At 64.8% G+C, this 20,285-nt stretch overlaps 1 protein-coding gene across 1 annotated transcript; it reads left to right on the top strand.

The window, feature by feature from the left end:
- The first annotated feature begins 5,866 nt into the window (after positions 1–5,866).
- TBX2 (T-box transcription factor 2) lies at positions 5,867–20,154 on the top strand. Its single transcript, XM_075013596.1, has 7 exons — positions 5,867–6,637; positions 7,953–8,220; positions 11,447–11,593; positions 13,095–13,171; positions 13,436–13,605; positions 15,219–15,739; positions 18,308–20,154. Exons 1-7 carry the CDS (start codon positions 6,273–6,275, stop codon positions 18,752–18,754), a joined length of 1,995 nt encoding a protein of 664 aa, XP_074869697.1. The 5' UTR covers positions 5,867–6,272; the 3' UTR covers positions 18,755–20,154.
- Positions 20,155–20,285: the final 131 nt, after the last annotated feature.

The following is a 20,285-nucleotide window of genomic DNA, read 5'->3' as shown; positions in this document are numbered from 1 at the left end:
GGCTGCGGCGGGCCGGGCAGGGAAGCCGCTCAGGTCGGGCGGTCAGTTCCCCCCGTTGCCCTGCGCCCCCGCGTGGGACCGGCTCGGGGCTGGGACACGCGTGGATTGCCGCCCCCTGAGCCCGCCCTCCCCCGGCCCCGAGCCCCACCGGGGGCAGAACCCGTCCTTCTCCCCCACCTCTGCCCCGCCCCCGCGCCTGGGGGCGTCCGAGCCCGGCCGCGGGGAGACGCTTCGGTTCTCAGCCGGGCGCTGTTGGGCCCCGGAGTTTTCTTCCAATCGGCTCCGGCTCAGCCCCGGCTCTGCCCCGCTGGCCTGGCCGCTCCTTCCTCGCCCAGCGCCCGGCCTCCCAGTTAGGGGCGTCCGAGGCAGCCGGCAGCGCCGGGGGGGCCGGGACTCCTGCCCCGCATTGTCCCCCCCAGCCTCAGCCCTGACCCCCAAGCCCCCGCGTCCGTCCTCCCCCGACTCGCCCTCCTTGCCCACGCCCCCCCAGCCGCAGCCAGGATCCCGGTCTGCCGCGGGGGCCGGTCCGAGCGCCCCCGGTGTAAATCCCCGCGGATTATCGCCGCCTGGGCCAGCGGCTCCCTGGCTCCCCTGCCGCAGCTGAGGGCTCTCCCCCGGGGCCAGTCCCGGCTCCCCGCCGCGCTCCGGGACGCCCAGCCGCCAGTTCCCGCTGCACAACTAGCTTCCCCGGTCCCCTCCCCCCAGTTACAGGCCGGGTCCGGACTCCTTCCACCAGCGCCAAGGCCGGGCTGCAGCGTTCCCACTCGCTGCCCAGCGCGCCGGGGCTGCAATCGGTCTCTTTCATCAGTCACACTCCCTCTGGCTAAGCGCGCAGGACGGACCCCCCCCGCCAGCCCCGCAAACTGCCCCCCCAAGGCCCCGAGCCAGGGCACGAGCTTGGCGGAGAGGGACGCGAGGCATTAGGCGCCAAGGCCTGAGTCTGGGACCTGGGACTAGCAACAGGACCGGGGCGGAGACGGGCAAAGAGGGGCCAGAGGCGGGGAAGCGGCTTCAAAGTTCAGGTGGCTGCTTAAGCTTGGGGCGAGGCCGAGCGCTCCCCCCGGCAAACGGGAGGGGAAACTCCTGGAAACCCAGAGATCCCGCGGCGGGACCTCAACCCTGCCCACCGTCGGCAGAGTGATTTCCAGCCACACGCAGCCTGCGTGCGCCGGAGCGGCACCGTCCCCCCTTTGCAAGCAGCGAGCGCTGGAGGTGCGGCGGTAACCTAGAGACGGCCCGTCCGCTCACCAAACAAATCAGTTCTTAGGGGACACCCAGAAGTCCTGCGGCACCTTGGAGCCCAACAGATTTTGCAGCAGCAGCTTTCGTGGGCAGGTCTTTGCCCACGAAAGCTGATGATCCAAAATATCTGTTAGGCTCCAAGGTGCCGCAGGACTTCTTGCTGTTTCTGAACATCCAGATCTGTAGCGCAGCCCCTCCAGACCCGGTGACCCAGCCCAGAGGTCTCTGCCGCTCTCTCTTTGATCGCTGCAGGTCTCTATCTCAAACAACAAGCGGTCCTGGGGCACCTCATAGGCGGACAGATATCCGGGGCATAAGCTTTCGCGGGCCAAGAGCCGCTTCGTGGTTCTACATGAGTCCATCTCGATCTCTATCTCGCCAGGTCTCCTACGGGGCTGGTCCAGGAATGCGGGGTTGTTTTGGAAGTCACCGACTTTGTCTCCTCTCTGCGCGGCGCGTCTCGGCTGGTGAAGGCCCTGACCCGCGGGACGGGCTCCCTTAGCGCCGGGGAGCTGGTTCAGAGAGCGCCCGCGTGTGAGCCCCGCGCCCTGCAAGCCGGCGGGTGCAGCCCCAGGGGCAGAGGGAGAGAGGAGACGTGGGAAGGAATCCAAGCCCGGTAAACAAGGGGGGGCTTTTCCCCTCCCGATTCCCCCCCCCCCGGCCACGGCTTCGCCCCGAGACTCGCCGCTGCTGTTCGGAAGCCTGGAGGAGCCGGCAGCCTTGGAAAGGGACAGACCCCCTGAATGGGCCAGGCGCAGGAGCCCCACCCGCAGAGGGGAAGCTGACACTCCCACGGGCTTCCGAGAGCCGGTCCTTCGGGGGCGGTCAGCCCAGCCCCTGCGAGCGCTCCGTGAACCCGGCCCCAGCCAGAGACCGGGCTGGTTTTCTCGGCCTGCGACCCAGCCCAGCTCCCCGCAGGCAGGGGCAGAGCCGTCCCCGCCGGCGCTCCTGCGCTGGGCCAAGCAAGTCACCCGCAGGCCCACAGCCGGGGCGCACGGACGGGGGGAGATTTCTGCAAACGAAACGACGCGGGAAAGGGGCGCTCCTGGCTTGCCCCGGCCACGGGCAGCCCGGCCCCGGCGGGGGCCCGGCTCTGCAGCCCCGCAGGCGGCGTTCAGCTATTTCCAGAGGAGTTTCCCCCCCCGGCTGAAACGCACGAGAGCCACCGCTCTGCCCTGCGCGCTGCAGCGCTTCGGCCCGAGCAGGGAAACCACCCGGGGCGGCCGAGATTTTTAGCCGCCTTCGGTTCGCGCGGGGAGGGGGCGCGCAAGCCCCGCGGGGCCTCCCGGAGCAAGGGCGCTTTGGTGGGCGGGGCGGTTGCTCGGTACAGCCGGGCGCGGAGGAAAAGGTCGTTTCGAGGCTGGCGCTGGCACGGGGCCGCCGCGCTCTGCGGCTGCTCGGCCTGGCAAGGGGGCGCCGAGCTCTGCACGTGCTCCGGTCAAAGGGCCGCAGAGACGCGGCGCCGCCGGCTTTGCAGCGGGAGTGTGGACGCAGCTGGGCGGCGCCTGACCCGCTCCTCCCCCGGCGTCACTGACCAGCTGAGTGAGCCGGGCGGTGCGAGGGGCCGCGGCGCGCTCCTGCGCTCCGAGACGGAGCGGCAGCGGCACCAGGGCGCGGGGGGCCCCGTGAAAAGCCAGCCCGGCGCGGCCCGGGGCTGATGTCCCCGGCGCCAGGGGTTGCGGTACCCGGGGATCCGCCTGGCCCGGCTCTCGGCGCGGGGGGGGCGAACGCGGCAGCGGGCTCGGGCTGAATTCACGCCAGCTGCGGCCCTCGGCCCGCCCGGACGCTGCGCGCTGCGGAGCAAAGGCCCGGAGCAGAGGGGGCCGCGCTCGTGGTGCGGGGACCCCCGAGTCCCCCGCCCCGCACAGCGGCCGCCGGAACATTTCCTCCGAGTCGAACCCCGAGTCAGGTGTCACCGCGCCCGCCCAGTCCTCCGCCGCGCCCCAGGGCGCCCTGCACAGCCGGGGCCGGACCCCCCCCCGGGGTAACCGGCGCGGCGTTTGATCCGGGTCCGGTGTGGGCCAGGGGCTGCCCAAGGGCGCTGCACGCCCCGGAGCCGACCCCGCGCGGCCCCGCTGACAGTTCACCCGGCAGGTGGCAGGTACCCAGCCCCGCGGCGGTGCCTGCGCGCCGGCCGCCGGAGGGAGGAGGGCAGGGGCCGCGCCTTACCGCCGAGCCCTGCGGGAGCCAGTGCCCCCGCGGTGGGCAGGGGCTGGCGGCCGGACCGGGCCGGGCCAGAGGCGCAAGCCGAGGGCTGTGATGCGGATCCCCGGGGCGCGGAGAGGGGGACCGGGCTCCCGAGCGCACGGGGAGCGGAGCGGAACCTACCCAGCCCCGGGGCCCCCTGCTCCACCCCGCGCTCCCCGGGCTCGGCTCAATCCTCCCCGCTCCCCTCCGGGCTCGGCGCTGCGGGGTCCCACGCTCCCGCCCGCCCCGCCGCGGAGCGCAGGGGAGAGGCCTTGCGCCACGGCGCCCCCCATTCCTGGGGATGGTGCAGCCACTTCCTGGGCTGGGAGGGGCTATGGCCCAACCCCCCCCCAACGGGGTAGCGCCCGGCCCCCGCTCAGCCTGCCCTGGGGGGCGGGGGGCTGGGCCGGCTGACGCTTTGGGGGCAAATCCGAAGTGACAAGAGACGAGACTTTCTTGTGGCCTCTCAGCCGCCTGGCGCCACGTCCCGCCCGGCCGCGGGTCAGCGGAGCCGCTCTCCAAAGGGGCCGTCACCCCCCCGGCCCCCAAGCGCCTTTAACCCCTCCGGGAAACCCCCGCGGGCAGAGGCTCTCGCCGGCGGGCGGGCCGGGGGGGCGCGGATGCCCCTTGGCGGAGAGAGCCAGGATTTCCCCTCCGCACCCGTCTCCGGGGGGACAAACCCGAATCGGCCTTCCTGGGGGGCCACCCCATCCGGGGGGCTCGGGGAGGGCAGAGCTGCTTTCACCTCCCGCCTCTAGCTCAGCACCCCCGGGGGTGGGGTGAGTTCTGGGAGGGGCTCCCCTCCCACGGGCGGCTCTGACCCACGGAAGCGGGAGCGCGTGGCTCTCCCCGGGGCTGGTCTCTTTCGAAGGTCTCTCGGAGGCGCCCCGCCATCCCTGGGGGACCCCGCCTCGGCCTCGGCGCTCGGAGCCCCCCTCCAGGGCGAGAAGAAGGGGCAGGCTGCGCCGGGCGCTCGGTCCCCCGTGGGTGGGGGGGCGAGAAAAGGTCCACGCAAGACGTGACTCCTTTCACAAGTTAACAAAACCAAGCAGCCCTGGAGCCCCTGAAACACTCACCCTTTTATGGAGTGGGTCAGGAGCTTTCGTGGGTCGTAAGACCCACGAAAGCTCCTGACCCACTCCATTATAGGGTGAGTGTTTCAGGGGCTCCAGGACTGTTTGGCTGTTTGCAAAGCTGCAGCTAAACCCAGCCCCCCCCAGACGTTGTCTGCTCCGGTGTCCCCCCTGCCCCGGGAAATGTAGGGCCCCTCGGGTGCGTGGTGGACCCCCCCCCGCAGCGTGGGGGAGGTGGGCGCGCGGGGCCGGGGGAAGGCAGCGTGGCCTGCACTCACCCCAGGGCTTGGCGTGCGAGTCTGCGACTCCATTCAACTCCGGCCCCTCTGCAGCGCCGCGGTTCCCACTCGGCCGTGCCAGGGACCGCGGGGAAGGGATTTAAAAGGGCGATGCGGAGAGACTCCGCTCGCCACCCCCCATCACGCCGAGGCTTTTCGGGCCGCCCAGGGGCTTGTTCTGCCGCCTCCTGCTGAGGTCCCGGTGCGTTTGGCAGCGCCTCGACGGACGTGCCCCGCCGGCGCGGGTGGGCCCCACCGGGATGCGCCTTACAGCCTCTGGCATAAGGGCTTCAACCCCGAGCGTCTCTCCCTCCCGGCCCCGTCTCCCCTCCACGTCCCATCCCTGGGGGGGGGGTTGCAAATGAGAGCCGAGGCTTTGCACGAGGCCTCCCTGAACTTTTATTGGTGCCTGAGGTGCTGGCGAGGAAGGCGGAATCCAGGCAGCTCGAGGGCAATGCACACGCGTGTGTGTGTGTGTGTGTGGCGCGTGCGCGCGCGCGCGAGCATGAGCGCGAGTGTGTGTGTGTGTGTGTGTGAGTGAGCGCGCGCGCGTGTGTACGGTGCTTGCACGTCTCTCTCCCCTTTGCACACGCCGCTCGCTGCCCCGCACCTGCCCGCGGGCTGCCGGGCCCTGCACCCCGCAGGTCTGAGCCCGGCCGTGCGCACGCCCCGCCCCGCCCCGCCCCGCGCCCCCTGCCCCGGCCGGGCCACTCCCGCCCCGCCAGGCGCCGGGGGCACGTGCGACGCTCGCTCCTCTCCGGAGGTTTCCACGCCGCGGGCCGGGCGGCCCCGAGCCGCTCCCCGCCGGAGACGCGCGGCCGGGCGGCGGCGAATGGGGCGCCGAGCCGGTGCGCGGAGCGGCGCTGCGGGGCGGGGTTTCGGGCCCTCCCCTCCGCCATTGGCTCGCGGGCCCCGCTGTTGACATGTTTGCGCCCCGCCGGTGCTTCCGACACCTTCTGCTTTCCCCTCCCCCGGCCCTGCCCCCGGCCCGGCGCTCGGCCGCGGCTGTCAAAACCCCGCCTATGGCGAGCCGCAATTGGCCCGAGACGCGTAAAATCGGCAATCAAGGGGGCTCGGCTCATTAGCGGGGCGATCCGCGCGGGCAGGACATGCGGCAGAGTCCCCGGTTCCCAGCCAGCCGAGCAGCCGCGCGCCCTGCCCCAGGCCCGGGGCGGGAGGCCGGCGGGCCCTCCTGCTGACTCCCCGGCGGCGAGTGGGGGGCGCCCGTCCCCCCGAGGCTGGCGGAGGCGGGGGGCGCTCGCCGAGGCCCCCCCCCCGGATCCCGGGCGCCGCCGCGGTCCGGCGGCTGTTGCTATTTCGGGCTTGGCCAGGGCTGGGCGGCGCGCGTTCGCTCGCTGCAACAACAGGGGGGAGGGGGGAGAAAGCCAAGCCCAGGCCAAGGAGCTGCCTCGGAGCCCGCTCTGCCTTTTCCTCCTTCCGAGGCGGGCGAGGAGCGAGCAGCCCTCCGTTCTCCCGGCCGGCGGATGCCCCGATGAGAGACCCAGCCTACCCAGGGACTGCGATGGCTTATCACCCCTTCCACGCGCCGAGACCCGCCGACTTCCCCATGTCCGCCTTCCTCGCGGCCGCCCAGCCGTCCTTCTTCCCGGCTCTGGCTCTGCCTCCGGCGGCGCTGGCGAAACCTCTCCAGGATCCCAGCCTGGCTGCCGCGGCCGAAGCTGGGCTGCACGTCTCGGCCCTGGGGCATCACCACCAGGCCGCCCATCTGCGCTCCCTCAAGAGCCTGGAGGCGGAAGAGGAGGTCGAGGACGACCCCAAAGTGACTCTGGAAGCCAAGGAGCTTTGGGACCAGTTTCACAAGTTGGGGACCGAGATGGTGATCACCAAGTCGGGAAGGTAGGAGCCCGCCCCGCCCCAAGCTCACCCCGGGCAGCCGCCCCAGGGCCCCTGAAACCGCCTCCGACCCCTCCAGCTGTGCACCCCCTCCTGGCACCTGTGAAACTGATCCCCCTCCAAAGAGAGCCCGTTCCCAACGCGTCAGTTTCACCCAGCGCGCAGCCCGGCCGGGGGCTTTTCCTCTCTTCTTTCGTTCCTCTTTCCTGACCTTTCCCCTTCCCCAGCTGAAGGGGGAAAGTCGGGCTGGGGGGACTAAGTCCAAAGGGGCTCTCGGTGCAGACGTGGGTGCTTTGGGCTTCCTGGACTTTTGTTTTGGATCCACTTCTATTTTTTGTCGAAAGAAAGTCCCAGCGCCAGGCGTGTGCGGAAGCGGGTCTCGGAATCTCAGCCTGCCTCGGTGGGCCTTTCGCTGCTTTAATTTCCTACCGCGCAAACCAGGGGGGAGAGATGGACTTTCAACAATGCCTGCGGTGCCTGGCTGGCCAATATCGACAGTTCACCCCCCCCCCCCCCCGCATTTCTCTTTACTTAACTCGCATCCGCACTTTTAACAATAAATCCGTGAGCTGCTTAAAACGGGTCGGCCACAGCTCTGGTAGCCCCTTCCCCGGGGCTTCAGGCGTTTTCCCTCTGCGTTAGCTCCCTTTGATTCGCCTTTAGGGTGGGCTGGGCGGGGGCTTTATCCTTTCAACCCGGGCGCAGATTTGGTACAGATCGGACCCCCTTGCTCCGGGAAGGCGGTGGCAGGCAGGGAGGGCAGGGTGACGTTTGGACCCAGAGCGTGTTTTCTAACCTCTAAGCTCAGCGTCCCGAGGAGCCCAGCCCCAGATTTCCACCTGGGTTTTGCTCCTTTTGGCGAAGGAAGCGAAACCGGGGATTGCAACCGGCGGGCGGCGAGAGGCGAAAGGAGCAGCCGGGGGGTGAGCTTGGCCAGACTCGGGCCGCCTCCCTGCTCCCGGATTTAACCTCCCGAGGGCTGACACCCCGCTCTCTTCCCAGCGACAGTTCAGCCCCGTTTCCTCTGCAAACCGCGGCTCTGTTTGCCCCCTCGCGCAAGCGGAGGCCCGGGCTCCCCGCCCAGGTACGGGCCAGTCTGACTCCAGGGCCTGGGCCAAGCTCATTTCGCTGCGGGCACCGGATGGATGCGACCCCGGGGAGGCGGCGCACGCTGTCCCCACCGCCTCCATTGCCCCCCGGCTTGGCTGCTGCTTTTCCCAGGCCGTGTGGGGCCAAACCTCGGCCTCCCCCGGGGGCTCGGGCGTCTTCCTCACCCGCAGCTCCTCTCCCGTTTTCCCCTTGTCTTGGGCTCTCGCAGGCGGATGTTCCCCCCCTTCAAAGTGCGCGTCAACGGCCTGGACAAGAAAGCCAAGTACATTTTATTAATGGATATCGTGGCTGCGGACGACTGCCGCTACAAATTCCACAACTCCCGCTGGATGGTGGCCGGCAAGGCTGACCCCGAGATGCCCAAGCGGATGTACATCCACCCGGACAGCCCGGCCACCGGGGAGCAGTGGATGGCCAAGCCGGTTGCCTTCCACAAACTGAAGCTCACCAATAACATCTCGGACAAGCACGGATTTGTAAGTTTCCCCTCCGGGAAGGGCGCCGGGGCGGCGGGGGGGTGGGGGGCGTTTGGAGGGTGATTGTGCAAGGGAGCTTCGTGTTTTGCACAAAGCTGCCTGGGAAGTGTATGTGTGTGTGTGTGTGTGTGCGCGTGTGTGAAGGATCAGCAATGCACAAGCGGAACAGAAATTGATGGGGGGAGACAGCCGCTCTCTTTTCCTCGGTGCAATCCTATTTCGCGGGGGGGGGACCTTTCCAGCCGCATCTCTCGGGCACGGGCAGCTGGAGGGAAGTTTTAAAACGCCAGCAAGAGTCAAAATTCTGGGCGCCCCATAGCCCCCCCCCCCCCGGATTGTCCTTTACCGGTTGTCCATTGACTCTAAAATCAGACCCAGAGCAGGCGGAGGTGGACAAACCCGAGGCAAACCAGGGGCCCCGTGCCAGGACTTTCACCCCAATTTTCAATCGTCAAACGCCCCCCCCCCCCGCAACCAGCGCAGGTTGAATCTGCGCGGATCCGCCGCGAAGAGTAAATCACCGCGCGCTCCTCGGGGGGGCTCATTCATAACACACATCACGGGCCTGAAACTGCAGCCCCCTTCCCGAAGCTGGACCGCCGTGCGGCGCGTGCGCACGGCCGCCCCGGGCAGGCGGCCCCGGGCCTTGGGGTCAGAGGGAGTGAATGGCGCATCTCAGACGCGCAGGGCCAGGGGCCGGTGTGTCAGGCGCAGGGTCATTTCAGCGCCTCGGCTGGGCCCGGGGCGCGCCTAAGTGGTTGCAGATGGTGGGTGTCAGGGGCTGGGAAGCGGCCGCGGACCCTGATGTCTTCCCGAGCCAAGTGCCAGGGTGAGTTACGCAAAGTCAGGCGAGACCAGGCGCTGGGGGTCTGGGCGACAAAGCCACGGGAGGGTTTAACACGGGGCCGTGGGTTCGATTCTCGCCCCCGACGGCTAGGGCGGTTCCATGCGGCTTCCTCCAAATAAGCCAGGTCAATGCCCTTCGCGGGGCCCGATCCTGCTGGTCCTTAGAGCCCGGCTTCCCGCGTGGGCTGGCCTGGGAGCGGGAATCATTCAGGGCCGGGGCGAGGGAGTACGTGTGCTGATATTCGTAAGTGCAGAGGCCGGGGTGATGCCTGGGCAGAGCCCGCGCCGGCCCGGGGGTGTTTAATGCGAGTGGACAAGTGGCAACGGAGCTGTGGGGTCCCTCGACTCCCGAGGCGGGGGAGTTAATTACCCTGCCGGCCTGGGTGGGTTTTGCTTCGTTCCGGAGGCAGAATCGCCTCCCTGGAGCTGCAAGGGAAGCGGACGGCGGGGCAGAGCCTATGAAGCAGGTGCCAAGTAAGGCCAGGTCACCGCGCGCAGGGGCCAGGCTGTAACGCCCACAGACGGGCGCTGGTATATTCCAGCTGGGAGCTGGCTGCAGCTGCCCCCTGCCCGGAGTTTCCCCGGGAGAAGGGAAGGCGGATTTCGCTGCTGCAGGAGACGCGCTCTCCTGGCAGAGGCGGATTTTGAGGGCAGCTAAACGCCCCTATTTATTTGTTATTGATCTTCTTCCTCGCCGGCTGCGGCAAGAAAAAAATCAAAGCGCCTTAGCGCTTCGCAAATCCCCGCAGCGTGCGGCGGCTCGGGCGGAGGGAGAGAGACGGTTGTTCTCCCCTGCCTGCCCGGCGGGGGGACTCCGAGCCCCCAAACCAGCCGTCTTTAGCCTTTGGACAGGCCTTCGGGGCGCTAAAGCGAAAGTTCAGCGTCCCGGGGCTTTGCTATGGTAGTTAACTGGGATCTGGAGCTGGGGCGAGGGCAGGCCGGCTGACTCTGCGCGGGGGCTGAGGATTGCAATGGGGGGAAGGAAAAAATCTCACCCATGAGGGGTCAAGGAGGATCCCTGGGACTTGTCCCAGCTGGGGAAAAAATGGCGTGTTAAATAATTCACCTCTGGCTGCGGAGAGAAGGCCGCGGAAGCCGCAGGCTGCGAGCGTAATCCCCAGCTCCGCGCCTTCAGGAAAAGCGGCTTCGGTGGCACATTTTTAACTGTTCACCTTCTTGGAGTCAGTGGGTTTTGCTGTGGGTTCTCCCGAGGCCGGCGTGAATGAACTCGGAAGGATCCGGGTTTAGTCCGTGCCATCTGCTTCCAGAAGGGGCGAATTTTGTTCAGGGGATGCGGATTCACACGCCTGAGTGGGAGTTTTTGCCCCATTTCCTTTACCAGTCCCGTCTAGATTACAGCAATATAATATTGATCTGACGGGTCAGCGGCAGGTGACCATGTGAGGATTAAACCTCGGATGCGTTGCGAAACGAAGGGCCAATTATTTCGCCGCTTGGGAGCTGGTATTTTTACAAGAACTAAAATAAAGATTTCACCATTCCGCAGCCCTTTGGGGTTTAGGCGATATTGGGATTAACCCCGAACATTGGGACTTGCAGAATCGTTAAAGCAAAGGCAGGGAGGGAGCTGCTTTCATTGTGCGCTTTAAAAGGGAGGGAAAGTTATTTCAAATTCGCACCGCGTTCTTCTTCTTTTTCCAGAGCAATTTATGTTGCTTAAAATGTGTGTTTCGGAGCCGGTTCGGCCCATTAGAAACGTCATTGGATTGGATGAGTTTTCTTGCAAATTGGGGTTCTGGTTTAAGAAATCCTCCCACCCGCGCTGAAGTAGCTACACTTGCGAGTTAAGGAACAGGGAATTGTTTTGACGGCCGGCGACGTTTGAGACGCCTGGTTGAGGAGAAAACGCTTGTTCGCCTGTAATAGCTTAATCTCAGACATAAATTACCCGTGGGTCGTGGCGTGTAACCATTTTTTTCCCGCTGCGCCGCTAGCTGCTTGGGTCAGGAGCGCATTTTCTGTTGCGCTCTTCGGCAGGGAGCGAATTCAGCGCTGCGCGGTGTCAGGTGATTTTAAAACGATCTTGCCGGCTGGAGAAAATCCCAGTGGCTAGAAAAACGTGCCGGCAGCCTGGGTTCTCCCTTCGTTATAAAAAGCGGGGGAGAGCTACTTGGCCTGCCCAGCAGCATCCTGCCTTTCTGGAGAGGGCCGTGCAAAAAGCGGCGGCGCGACCCCCTGCTGCCGACTGACTTGGTCAGGAGAGGCCAGCTTGGGGCGCGTTACGCTAATAACTTGGCTGGGAAAACGCCTCTGGGGTGAACTGGGCCTGGCAATGCGCTGAGAGCCCGGCCCGAGGTTAGGCTTCCTCCCCTCGCCCCGGGCTGGGATTTGAGAGCTTCTCCTCTTCCCTCACCCCCAGACCATCCTGAACTCCATGCACAAGTACCAGCCCAGGTTCCACATCGTGCGAGCCAATGACATTTTGAAGCTCCCCTACAGTACCTTCCGCACGTACGTGTTCCCCGAAACGGACTTCATCGCGGTCACCGCCTATCAGAACGACAAGGTAGGGCGGGGCCGGGGCCGGGGCCGGGGCTTTTTTACGGGCTCCTTGTGCGGGATCCGATCCGGCCGCTGCTGAAAGGCTGGGCTGCAGCCTGGGCTCGGGATCGGCCCCAGGGGCAAGCCGAGGGGCGTGGGAAAAGCCTGCGGCGGTCCTGCCACACCCCCCCACAAGTCCGCTTAGCTCGCGGGGTTCCCGTTCGTTGCTCCCACGGGTTGCGCCTCGGGCTGGCTGAACTCCGGCGGGGGATCGGCCTGGTTCCCGAGCCCGCCTGAGCCAACGGGCGAGACAACCCCCGGCCCGGGGGAGCCGAGGAGGGGGTATTGCTTCACCCCTCCAGCCAGCCACCGGCCTCCCCGGGCAGCGTTTGCTGCGGCCCCGCTTCGAAGGACGGAGGGGAAGCGGCTAATTCAGTGTCTTTTCTCCAGCGGCCAGGCTTAGCTCTGCACGGGGAGCCGGAGGGCACAGCCGAGCTGCGGAGGGGGGAAGGAAACCTCCGGCGCAGGGGCTTTCCTGGGGGTTTGATGTTCAGAGCTCCCCCGCCCTGAAAAATGAGCCGCGCCCCTGAGCCGGGCGGCGGATGCTCAGGACGGGGCCGTCGGGGGGTCCGGCCGGGCTTGTTTCCCTCGTAAAGTTTACGACAGAGAGTCCCGATGGATTAAAGGTCACTGCGGGTTGCAGCTGGCCCGCTGCGAGCTTCTCAGGCCAGCTCAGCGCTTGCTCCAGTCCGGGTGGGGGGCAGCAGTGAGGCACGTCCTGCAAGGAGAAGAAAGGACCCCCCATCACCCCTCCCGTCTAGCGTCCTACACAAGCGGGGGGGGGGAGTCGCCCACCCGTCCCCGGCTGCAGAGTGACCCCACGCGCGGGAGCGGGGATTCGAGCGCAGCAAGGGGGATGGAGACGGGTGAGTGGGGCTGGAAAGGTCAGAGCTGTTCCACTAGCCTTGATGGCAAACAGCCCCCACCCCACCCGCGGGCTCCAGGTAAAACCCGCGGGCTGGGGGAGCTCCGGCGGCCAGAGGGGACCGAGCCACGCGGCGTCTCCTCGCCAGACTCAGGCGGAGAAGCGCAACGCTGCGCTTTTAAGGGGCCCGCTTTGAGAAGCATCAATTATTGAGGGGCCGCTGTCGCCAGGCTGGGGCGGGAGCCGAGCAGTTTTTTACCCAGCGCCGAGTCGCCAGCTTCTCCCCGGGGGGCCGTGAGAAATAACTTCCTCTCGTTAAAGGCCGATGAATAATTCAAGCCAAACCTCAGCATGGTTTTTAATAACGCCTGCGGTGTGTTAAAGCGGGGGCGGGGGGCTCCAGCCCGTCCCGACCCGACCCAAAGGAGGTCCGGCGCGCAAGCTCCGGGCGGATCCTGCTGCTTTCCCACAGTCCGGCGACCCGGCCCTGCTCGGGCGCCCGGGCGTTCCCACGCCTCCCTGCATGAGCTGCGGGGAGACGAGGGACCCGCTCAGCCCCGCTCTGGGGGACCGCTGAGCCCGGCGCCTGTCTTGCTTCCAGATCACCCAGCTGAAAATCGACAACAACCCCTTCGCCAAAGGCTTCCGAGACACCGGGAATGGGAGGCGCGAGAAGAGGTAACTCGGGGAGCGGCTGGGTCGGGGGAGTTCCTGGCCCCCTGGCTCATTTCACCCGCCCAGCGCGGCCGGAGCGGGTCTGCCCCGCGGCAGCGCATCGCCTAACTCAGCGCGTTAGGGTCTAAAGCGCCCCATGCTCCCCGGGTGGGGTTTGGGCTCCCGAAGGGAGAACTCGGACCCTGCGGGCGGCCACTTAAAGGCGAGTCCCCGCTCCCTCGGGAGGCGCCCGGGGGAGCGTGCTGAGAAACCGCTTTGCACCCGCAGGAAGCAGCTCGCCCTGCCCTCGCTGCGGATGTACGAGGAGCAGTGCAAACCTGACCGTGACGGGGGCGAGTCGGACGCTTCCTCGTGTGATCCGGCCCCACTGCGGGACAGACTGCGCTCCCCCCTGGGGACAGCTCCCAGCCCCCTAAGGCACAGCCGCAGCAGCCGAGGTAAAGGGCCCCTTGGCGCCCGGGCTGGGCGCGAACCGGGGCCCACCTGCTAGCACAGGAAATCGGGGATCCCCTCCCCCACTTGCCTTCTCCCCCCAGAACCGTCCGGCCTCCTCGTGTGGTTTGCAGCCCTGCTACGGAGCCAGCCCCGTGCGCGGGGGTGTAACTGACATCCCCCGCCCCAGCCGGGCGCACCGGGGGAGGTTTAAGCCCAAACCCAAAGGGAAGAGGAGGGAGGACAGCCTCGATTCAGACCTTGATATTGACCTGACTTTCTTGCCAGGTGCCGGGGAGGAGGTCGGTCCGGGCTCCTTACTCCGGCAGCGCCCCTGTAAACACCCAGTGCAGCCGGCCCGGGGCTGAATCCTCTGCCGCTCCAGACTGATTGCTAACTCGGGGTAGCCAAGTGAGGCGCCCCGGGGTTCCCCCCGGGAAAGGCACCAGAGGGAGCATGCTTAGACACCGCTTTTCCCTCTGAAGGAAGCAGCTCACCCTGCCCAGCAGGGCGGGGGCGGGCCAGGACTGAATACCCCCGGGGTGCCCAAGGACAGCAGTGCAGCTGGGCTGGGATGCAGGATCCCACCCTGCCTTCCCCCTGCTGTAAATTGGTGCCAGCAGCCGGCTGGGCCAATGCCCTGAGCTGGTGCCGCTGGCTGGGCCTTCCTGGGCTCAGCTCTCCCCACCCGGGCCTTCAAGCTCTGCGGGAGAATTGAGGATTTTGCCAGGGGAGAAAGTCAGGCCTAAGCGACCAGACCGGCCTGGACACGAGGCGGATCCGATTCAGCCGCCCCCTGGCTTAGTTTCCACACCCGGCTGGGCCCTGACGCGCTGTCGGTGGATTTGCTGCTGCTTTGAAAACAGAACTTGTCCGGTTAATTTAGGCTCCTGCCTTTGGCTGGCAGCCGTGGGATTTCCCTAAGCTAGGGCACCGCTCCCTCCCCCGAGGCGGCCCTGGCTGTGTACCCCCAAGGCAGGAGCTCCTTTGCTTCCTAGGGTCCCTGGCTCGCAGAGCGGGGCTGAGTCCGGCTGTGTGAAAGTCAGTGCCAAGGCCCCGAGATCTGTGCAGGGCTGAGGGGCCTCTTTCTCGCCAGGAAAGGGAAGTGCTTTTACCGGGCGTTCTCTGTCCCAGGTGTCTTTTTGTCCGAGCTTGCCGGGCTGGGGGGCTTTGGTTTCGCCGTAGGGCCCATCCTGGGCCAGGCGGAGCAGTCTGGGGCTCCAGGGGGGCGTGGGAGGAGGCTGCTGCTGTCTGACACTGGGGTCCCCCCAGCAGCCCTGCTTGGACAGCGGGGCGGGCGCCCGGCGCTGCGCTTGAAAAGACTTAATTCTCTTCTGCCGAAAGAGATGCGGGTTCTTCAGTTAGGGACCAGGGTCCACCCAAGGGTGGAGGTTTTGGTACTTCCCCCCCGGCTGGAGAAGGCAGGAGGGGGATGGGATACAGCGGGGGGGGCGTCGGAGGGGGGCGCGGGGCGGAGGTGCCGGGCCGGCGGGGGGTGCGGGGCGCAGGTGCCGGGCCGGGGGGGGCAGGTGCGCGGGCCGGGGGGGGCGCAGGTGCCGGGCCGGGGGGGCGCAGGTGCCCGGGCCGGGGCTCACGGCCGCCCCTCGCTGCCTTGCAGAGGAGAAGTCGGAGAGCGAGCCGGAGCTGGAGAAGCTGCCGGAGGAGCGGCCGGCCCGCAGGCCCAGCCCGGGCCCGGAGGAGGGCAGCCCGCGGGCGGAGGAGGAGCGCGGCCGGGGCCGAGGCAGCCCGGAGAAGGCCAAGGCGGGCGGCGCGGCGCCGGAGCGGGCCAAGGCGGAGGCGCGGCGGAAGGAGGCGGAGGGCGGCGGCCCGGCCAGGGAGCCCTTCTCGCCGCTGCTGGTGCAGACGGACAGCCCCCCGCAGCTGCAGGGCCTGGCGCTCTCCGGCCTGCCCGGGCCGCAGCTCTTCCACCCGCTGGGCGCCGGGCAGCCGCTCTTCCTGCACCCGGGCCAGTTCGCCATGGCCCCGGGCGCCTTCTCCGCCGTGGGCATGGGCCACCTGCTGGCCTCGGTGGCCGGCGGCGGCGCGCTGGAGAACGGGGCCCTGGCCTCGGCGCAGGGGGCGGCCGGCACCGCCACGCCCTTCCCTTTCCACCTCTCGCAGCACGTGCTGGCCTCTCAGGTAGGGCCCCCGCGCCCGGCCCCGCCCTGTCCCCCCTCCCGCCCCCTGCAGCCCCTCCCCATCTCCCCTCACGCCTCCTGCAGCCTGTCCCCCTCCTCCTCCCGCCCCCACCCCCCTCCCCCCACCCCTACAGCTTGTCCCCACTCCCACCTCCCCGTCCCACCTCCCACCCCTTACAGCCTGTCTCCCCTCCCCTTCCCCCACTCCCCCTCCTGCCCCCTACAGCCTGTCCGCCTGCACCCCTCTGCCCCTCCCCCATCCCCCCGCACCCCGCTCCCCCCCCTGCACCCCCCAGGCTAGCCCCTGCCCCGCAGCTCTGGGAGTGTCAGGGCAGCGCCCCCAGCCCCTCCTGCGTGTGAGATCAGCCCCCCCCCGGCAGCTGGTTCATCCCCTATGGACCCGCCCCAGCCCTCTTTGGGGGTTCAGTTTGATACCGACTTGCTCCCCCCAGCTCCCGAGTGCAGGATGGTGCTGGTGAGAGCAGGGCACCGGGGATGGTGCTGGTCAGAGCGCCCTTCCTGCGGGGTGCCCGGCCTGAGTCAGGAGGACGGGGGGTGGTAACCCACACACCTCGGGGAGGGGGTTACTGGCCCATGTGGTGGCGCTTCCCCCACGTCAGTGAATCGCCTCTGTAGTCAAGGGGCCTTTAGCCCAGTGCCGGAGGCTCCTGCCCTAAGCTCCAGCAGTGAGAGGTTGGAGTCCTCCAGCCAGCATTTCTAGCTGTGCTCAGGGGGGTCTTTGCTATCCCCACTGTGGAAAAACGTCCCAGGCCCCCTGCCCAGGAGGGCGCTTCTAAACCTTGACCAACGAGAGGGTGCTGGTGTGGCTGGCTGGCTTATGGAGCAGCCCTTGCTCACTGCAGTGGTTTGGAGCCAGCTGGGAAGGGGGACCTTGTTTTAAAAAGCCCCCTTGCCAGGGGCCTTTAACGAACACCGGATAACACCTGCCCCACTCCAGAGTGGTGGTGAGAGCGAGTCTGCCAGGGCGGTGGCAGAACTGACCTCCCCGGGCAGGACTCCCAGAGGGTTGACGCTTCCCCCGCAGGAGTTGTTACTTTCTGGCTGCTGGCGCCAGCAGGAGTTATGCAGGAATTACAGGCCTCTCCCGGAGCAGGGAGGATGGACGCAAACCCAGCTGGGTTGGCTGACAGGCACTGTAGGGACAGACTGAGTGGCTCTGGGGAGTGGAAAGGGCCTGATCCTGCCCAACAACTTCCCTGGGCCTGAGAACCAGCCAGGAGCACTTATGTCCATTGGGCCACAGCAGGGTGGTACCAGGCACCAGCTCTTTGTGCAGGTCCTGCCCAGCCCGGGGAGGGAAACACACCAGGAGGGGCTCTGAATTCTCTTAACTTATCCACCCTGCTTAAGGACGGCCTCCCTGGGGAGGATGCACAGACCTGGCAGAGAGGCAGAAAGGAGAGGGCTGACATGCTGCTTGATGGGAGAGCTGGGAAAGGTCTCGCCTGGTTGGCTTTTTAGCAGGGCTTTCTCTGGGCAGGGTTTCAGGGCCTGCCTCGGTGCCCAGCAGATGTGCCACTTCACTTCCTTTGTACGGGCCAGGTCTGAGCATCCTCTTCCCTACGGTTATTACAAGAGCCTTGTGGAACTGCACAGGTTCTTCTCCTCCGTACCGATCCCTGGAGCAGCGGCCCGGCCTAGCAGCCAGGGCGTTGTTTCGGTGCCCAGGACTGTTTTTACAGAGGGATTCCTTCCAGGGTTCCCTGCCGTCGGGATCTCCGGCTGGGGCAAGTGCTTTGGGCTGGTAGTTGGGTGTGAGTGGCTGCAGGCTCTGAGAGCAGAGATGTATTTGGAGACAGGAGGCACAACTTGGGGGGGTCTCTCCTGCCTCAGGGGGGTGGGGGCAGAGAGTGCTGAGCTAGGGAACAGCCTGGAGGGAGAAGGGCGTGTTTGAAGAAAGCATCCCTTTGCCACAGGGGAAGGAGTTTGCCTCCCTTCCCCTGGCTGCTTGTGGAAGGTCATAGATGCCCCCAGAGGATGGAGATGCTTGCCCAATGACAGACAGAAAAAACTCTGTCTCTTGGGCCCTGCGCGTGAAGTGACACATAGAGGAGTTTAGCTTCTTTGCCTTCCTGGGCTTAACCGCCTGCTGCCCTTGCTGTGCGGCACTGGGTGGTTACCCAGCTCCCTTCCAGTGAACTGGGTGCAGGTGTCACCCAGTGTTGCCTCTAAGCTGAACGCTTGGGCAGCCACCCAGGAGGGACTTAGGTGCTGCCCAGCTGATTAGCAGAGCGTCCCAGGCCGACTGCATGCGTTTCTATTGGTAGTGTACAACTGAACATGCCTCGGGGCACTAACCAGATATATTCCACACATGGATGGGAAAAATGAGAGGGAACCCTGGTGCCAGCCCCCTTCTCACAGTCTGCCAGCCTGGCCTCTTCCCTGGGCAGGAGATTCTCTCCAAATGCCTGGATTTCCAGGGCCCCAGGGGCGCTCACCTGCCCATTCTGGCTTCCTGGAATTCTGCCTCCTGCCCCAGGTGTGTGATGTCACCACTTTCTGCGCCAGGCCCTCTTGGAACGCCCCTCCTTTGTCTCTCTTGCAGGGAATTCCGATGCCCACCTTTGGCGGACTCTTCCCTTACCCGTACACCTACATGGCCGCCGCTGCCGCTGCCGCCTCCGCCATGCCAGCCACCAGCGCAGCCGCTGCCAGCTCCCTCTCCCGGAACCCCTTCCTGAGCAGCAGCCGCCCTCGCCTGCGCTTCAGCCCGTACCAGATCCCCGTCACCATCCCACCCAGCACCAACCTCCTCACCACCGGTCTGTCTGCCAGCCTGAACCCAGCCTCGGATGGCTCCAAGCCCGGCAGCAGCAGGGAATCCAGCCCCCTGCCAGACCTCCCGTTGCACAAGCCCAGCAGCCAGAGGGGCTCCCTGTCCCCGAAAAGCTCCCTGAAAGATTCCATCAACGAACTGCAGAATATTCAGAGACTGGTCAGTTGCTTGGAGAGCCAAAGGGAGGTATCACCCGGCAGGGAGTCCCCCAAGTGACTGGCGGAGCTGCTAACACGCCAGCCCGAAGGGCTGAGAAGCACTGGGATTTTGTACAGCACAGTATAAATATTTATTTAAAAGACAAACCAAGGGGGGAAAAGAAGCGGAACAGGAGGGGACAGGCAGGCAGTTCAAGCCAGGGAGACAAGCCTGATCCCGACAGACACCCAGACAAAGCAGAGGCCAAGTGAATGATAACAAACAAAATATCCCATGGCCAGGAGATATTATGGCAGATGAGTCCTTCTCCTCCCCACTGCAGCTCCACTCCAACCCAGGAGAATATAACAGACAGGATTTCCAGGCCCTAAACCCAAATCAGGAGGAAATATGGAGAGTATGCGTCCCTCCTGCTCACTGCCTCGCATTTGGACTCAAGATACATCTGGAAAAGCAAAAGGATGCCCACGCTGTAGGGTAATTTCCTTGATCCGTGGATTGACCAGAGCATGTACAATTCTGGGATGGTACCAGCCATTCCTTTAACGAGACTGTGGACAAGGTGACTGACGTTTTCTATAGGGACTGACTTCTGAAGGGATGAAGTCGCTTCCACACTCCCACGCCTCATCCAGCGCAGACAGTTTTGAGAGGAAAATAATAACTCTGGGAAAACCTAATGACTAGAAACCTGTGTGGCACCTGATTTGTTCCGGGGGGGAGGGAAATGGAAATAAACTCTCTTCAGGGTTGTTGCATCCGCCACTGAGTTCCAAGGCCACCAAGACTCAACATTGGTACCAGCAGTGTGACATGGCCGTTTTGGAAGCTACCTGTGTACCAGAAAAAAATATTTATGAAATAAATGCTAATTTGTGTAAATAAGCTATAAGGATCCCAGAATATGCAAATTGGTATTAATTTATTCAGTTGTACATTGCGTGTGTACATAATATTTAGAGTTTAACTCATCGCAGTTAATTTTTTTTCATTTTACATGAACATATATATTGTAAATGGAAAAAAATATTTAGCTCTTTGTGATTGAAGGAGATATGGATTTCTTTAACTGTTTCAAAATGTTGTTTATCCCGCCTTTTCTCCAGGACAATCATGTGCCATCCGTTTACACTTTGCAGTCACTAAAATCAGAGTTTGGTTCTTTAAGGAGTTTGGTTCTTTAAAGAAAAAAAATATCCAAAATGTAATGAAAATCTCTGTACAGTGTGCGGTATAGGAAATGCAGGAATAAACCTCAGGTTTTTATTTTTCACTCCAGAACAAAAAATATATATATATATATATAATAAATTTAAATACCACAGGGCCTGTGTGCTCTATTTGTTTTAAAATAAAAATATACATAATTTGAAATGTGCTGGTTATCCGGGTATCTATCTGTTCAGTTTTTTTGATGAATTCTCTCACATCTTTCAATAAAAAAATATCCTACCAAGCTTTACAAGTTTGGTGTTTTTCATCTCTGCTTGCATTTCAGAATGATTCCATGGGGTATATTTATTTTAGCCTAACTTTTGGGAATAGGATATTCCCAAACTTCACCCCTGAATAATTTAAAGCCTTGTAG

The sequence above is a fragment of the Carettochelys insculpta genome, chromosome 19, assembly GCF_033958435.1.
Source record: "Carettochelys insculpta isolate YL-2023 chromosome 19, ASM3395843v1, whole genome shotgun sequence".
NCBI lineage: Eukaryota > Metazoa > Chordata > Testudines > Carettochelyidae > Carettochelys > Carettochelys insculpta.
The sequence above is the reverse complement of the archived record's forward strand: the minus strand, read 5'-3'. Positions and strand labels throughout refer to the sequence as shown.

Excerpts from the sequence above, each read along its gene's own strand:
- TBX2 (XM_075013596.1), top strand. The coding sequence starts at position 6,273 with ATGAGAGACCCAGCCTACCCAGGGACTGCGATGGCTTATCACCCCTTC. Across the intron at positions 8,221-11,446 it reads TCTCGGACAAGCACGGATTT|ACCATCCTGAACTCCATGCA; the intron begins GTAAGTTTCCCC and ends CCTCACCCCCAG. Across the intron at positions 15,740-18,307 it reads AGCACGTGCTGGCCTCTCAG|GGAATTCCGATGCCCACCTT; the intron begins GTAGGGCCCCCG and ends TCTCTCTTGCAG.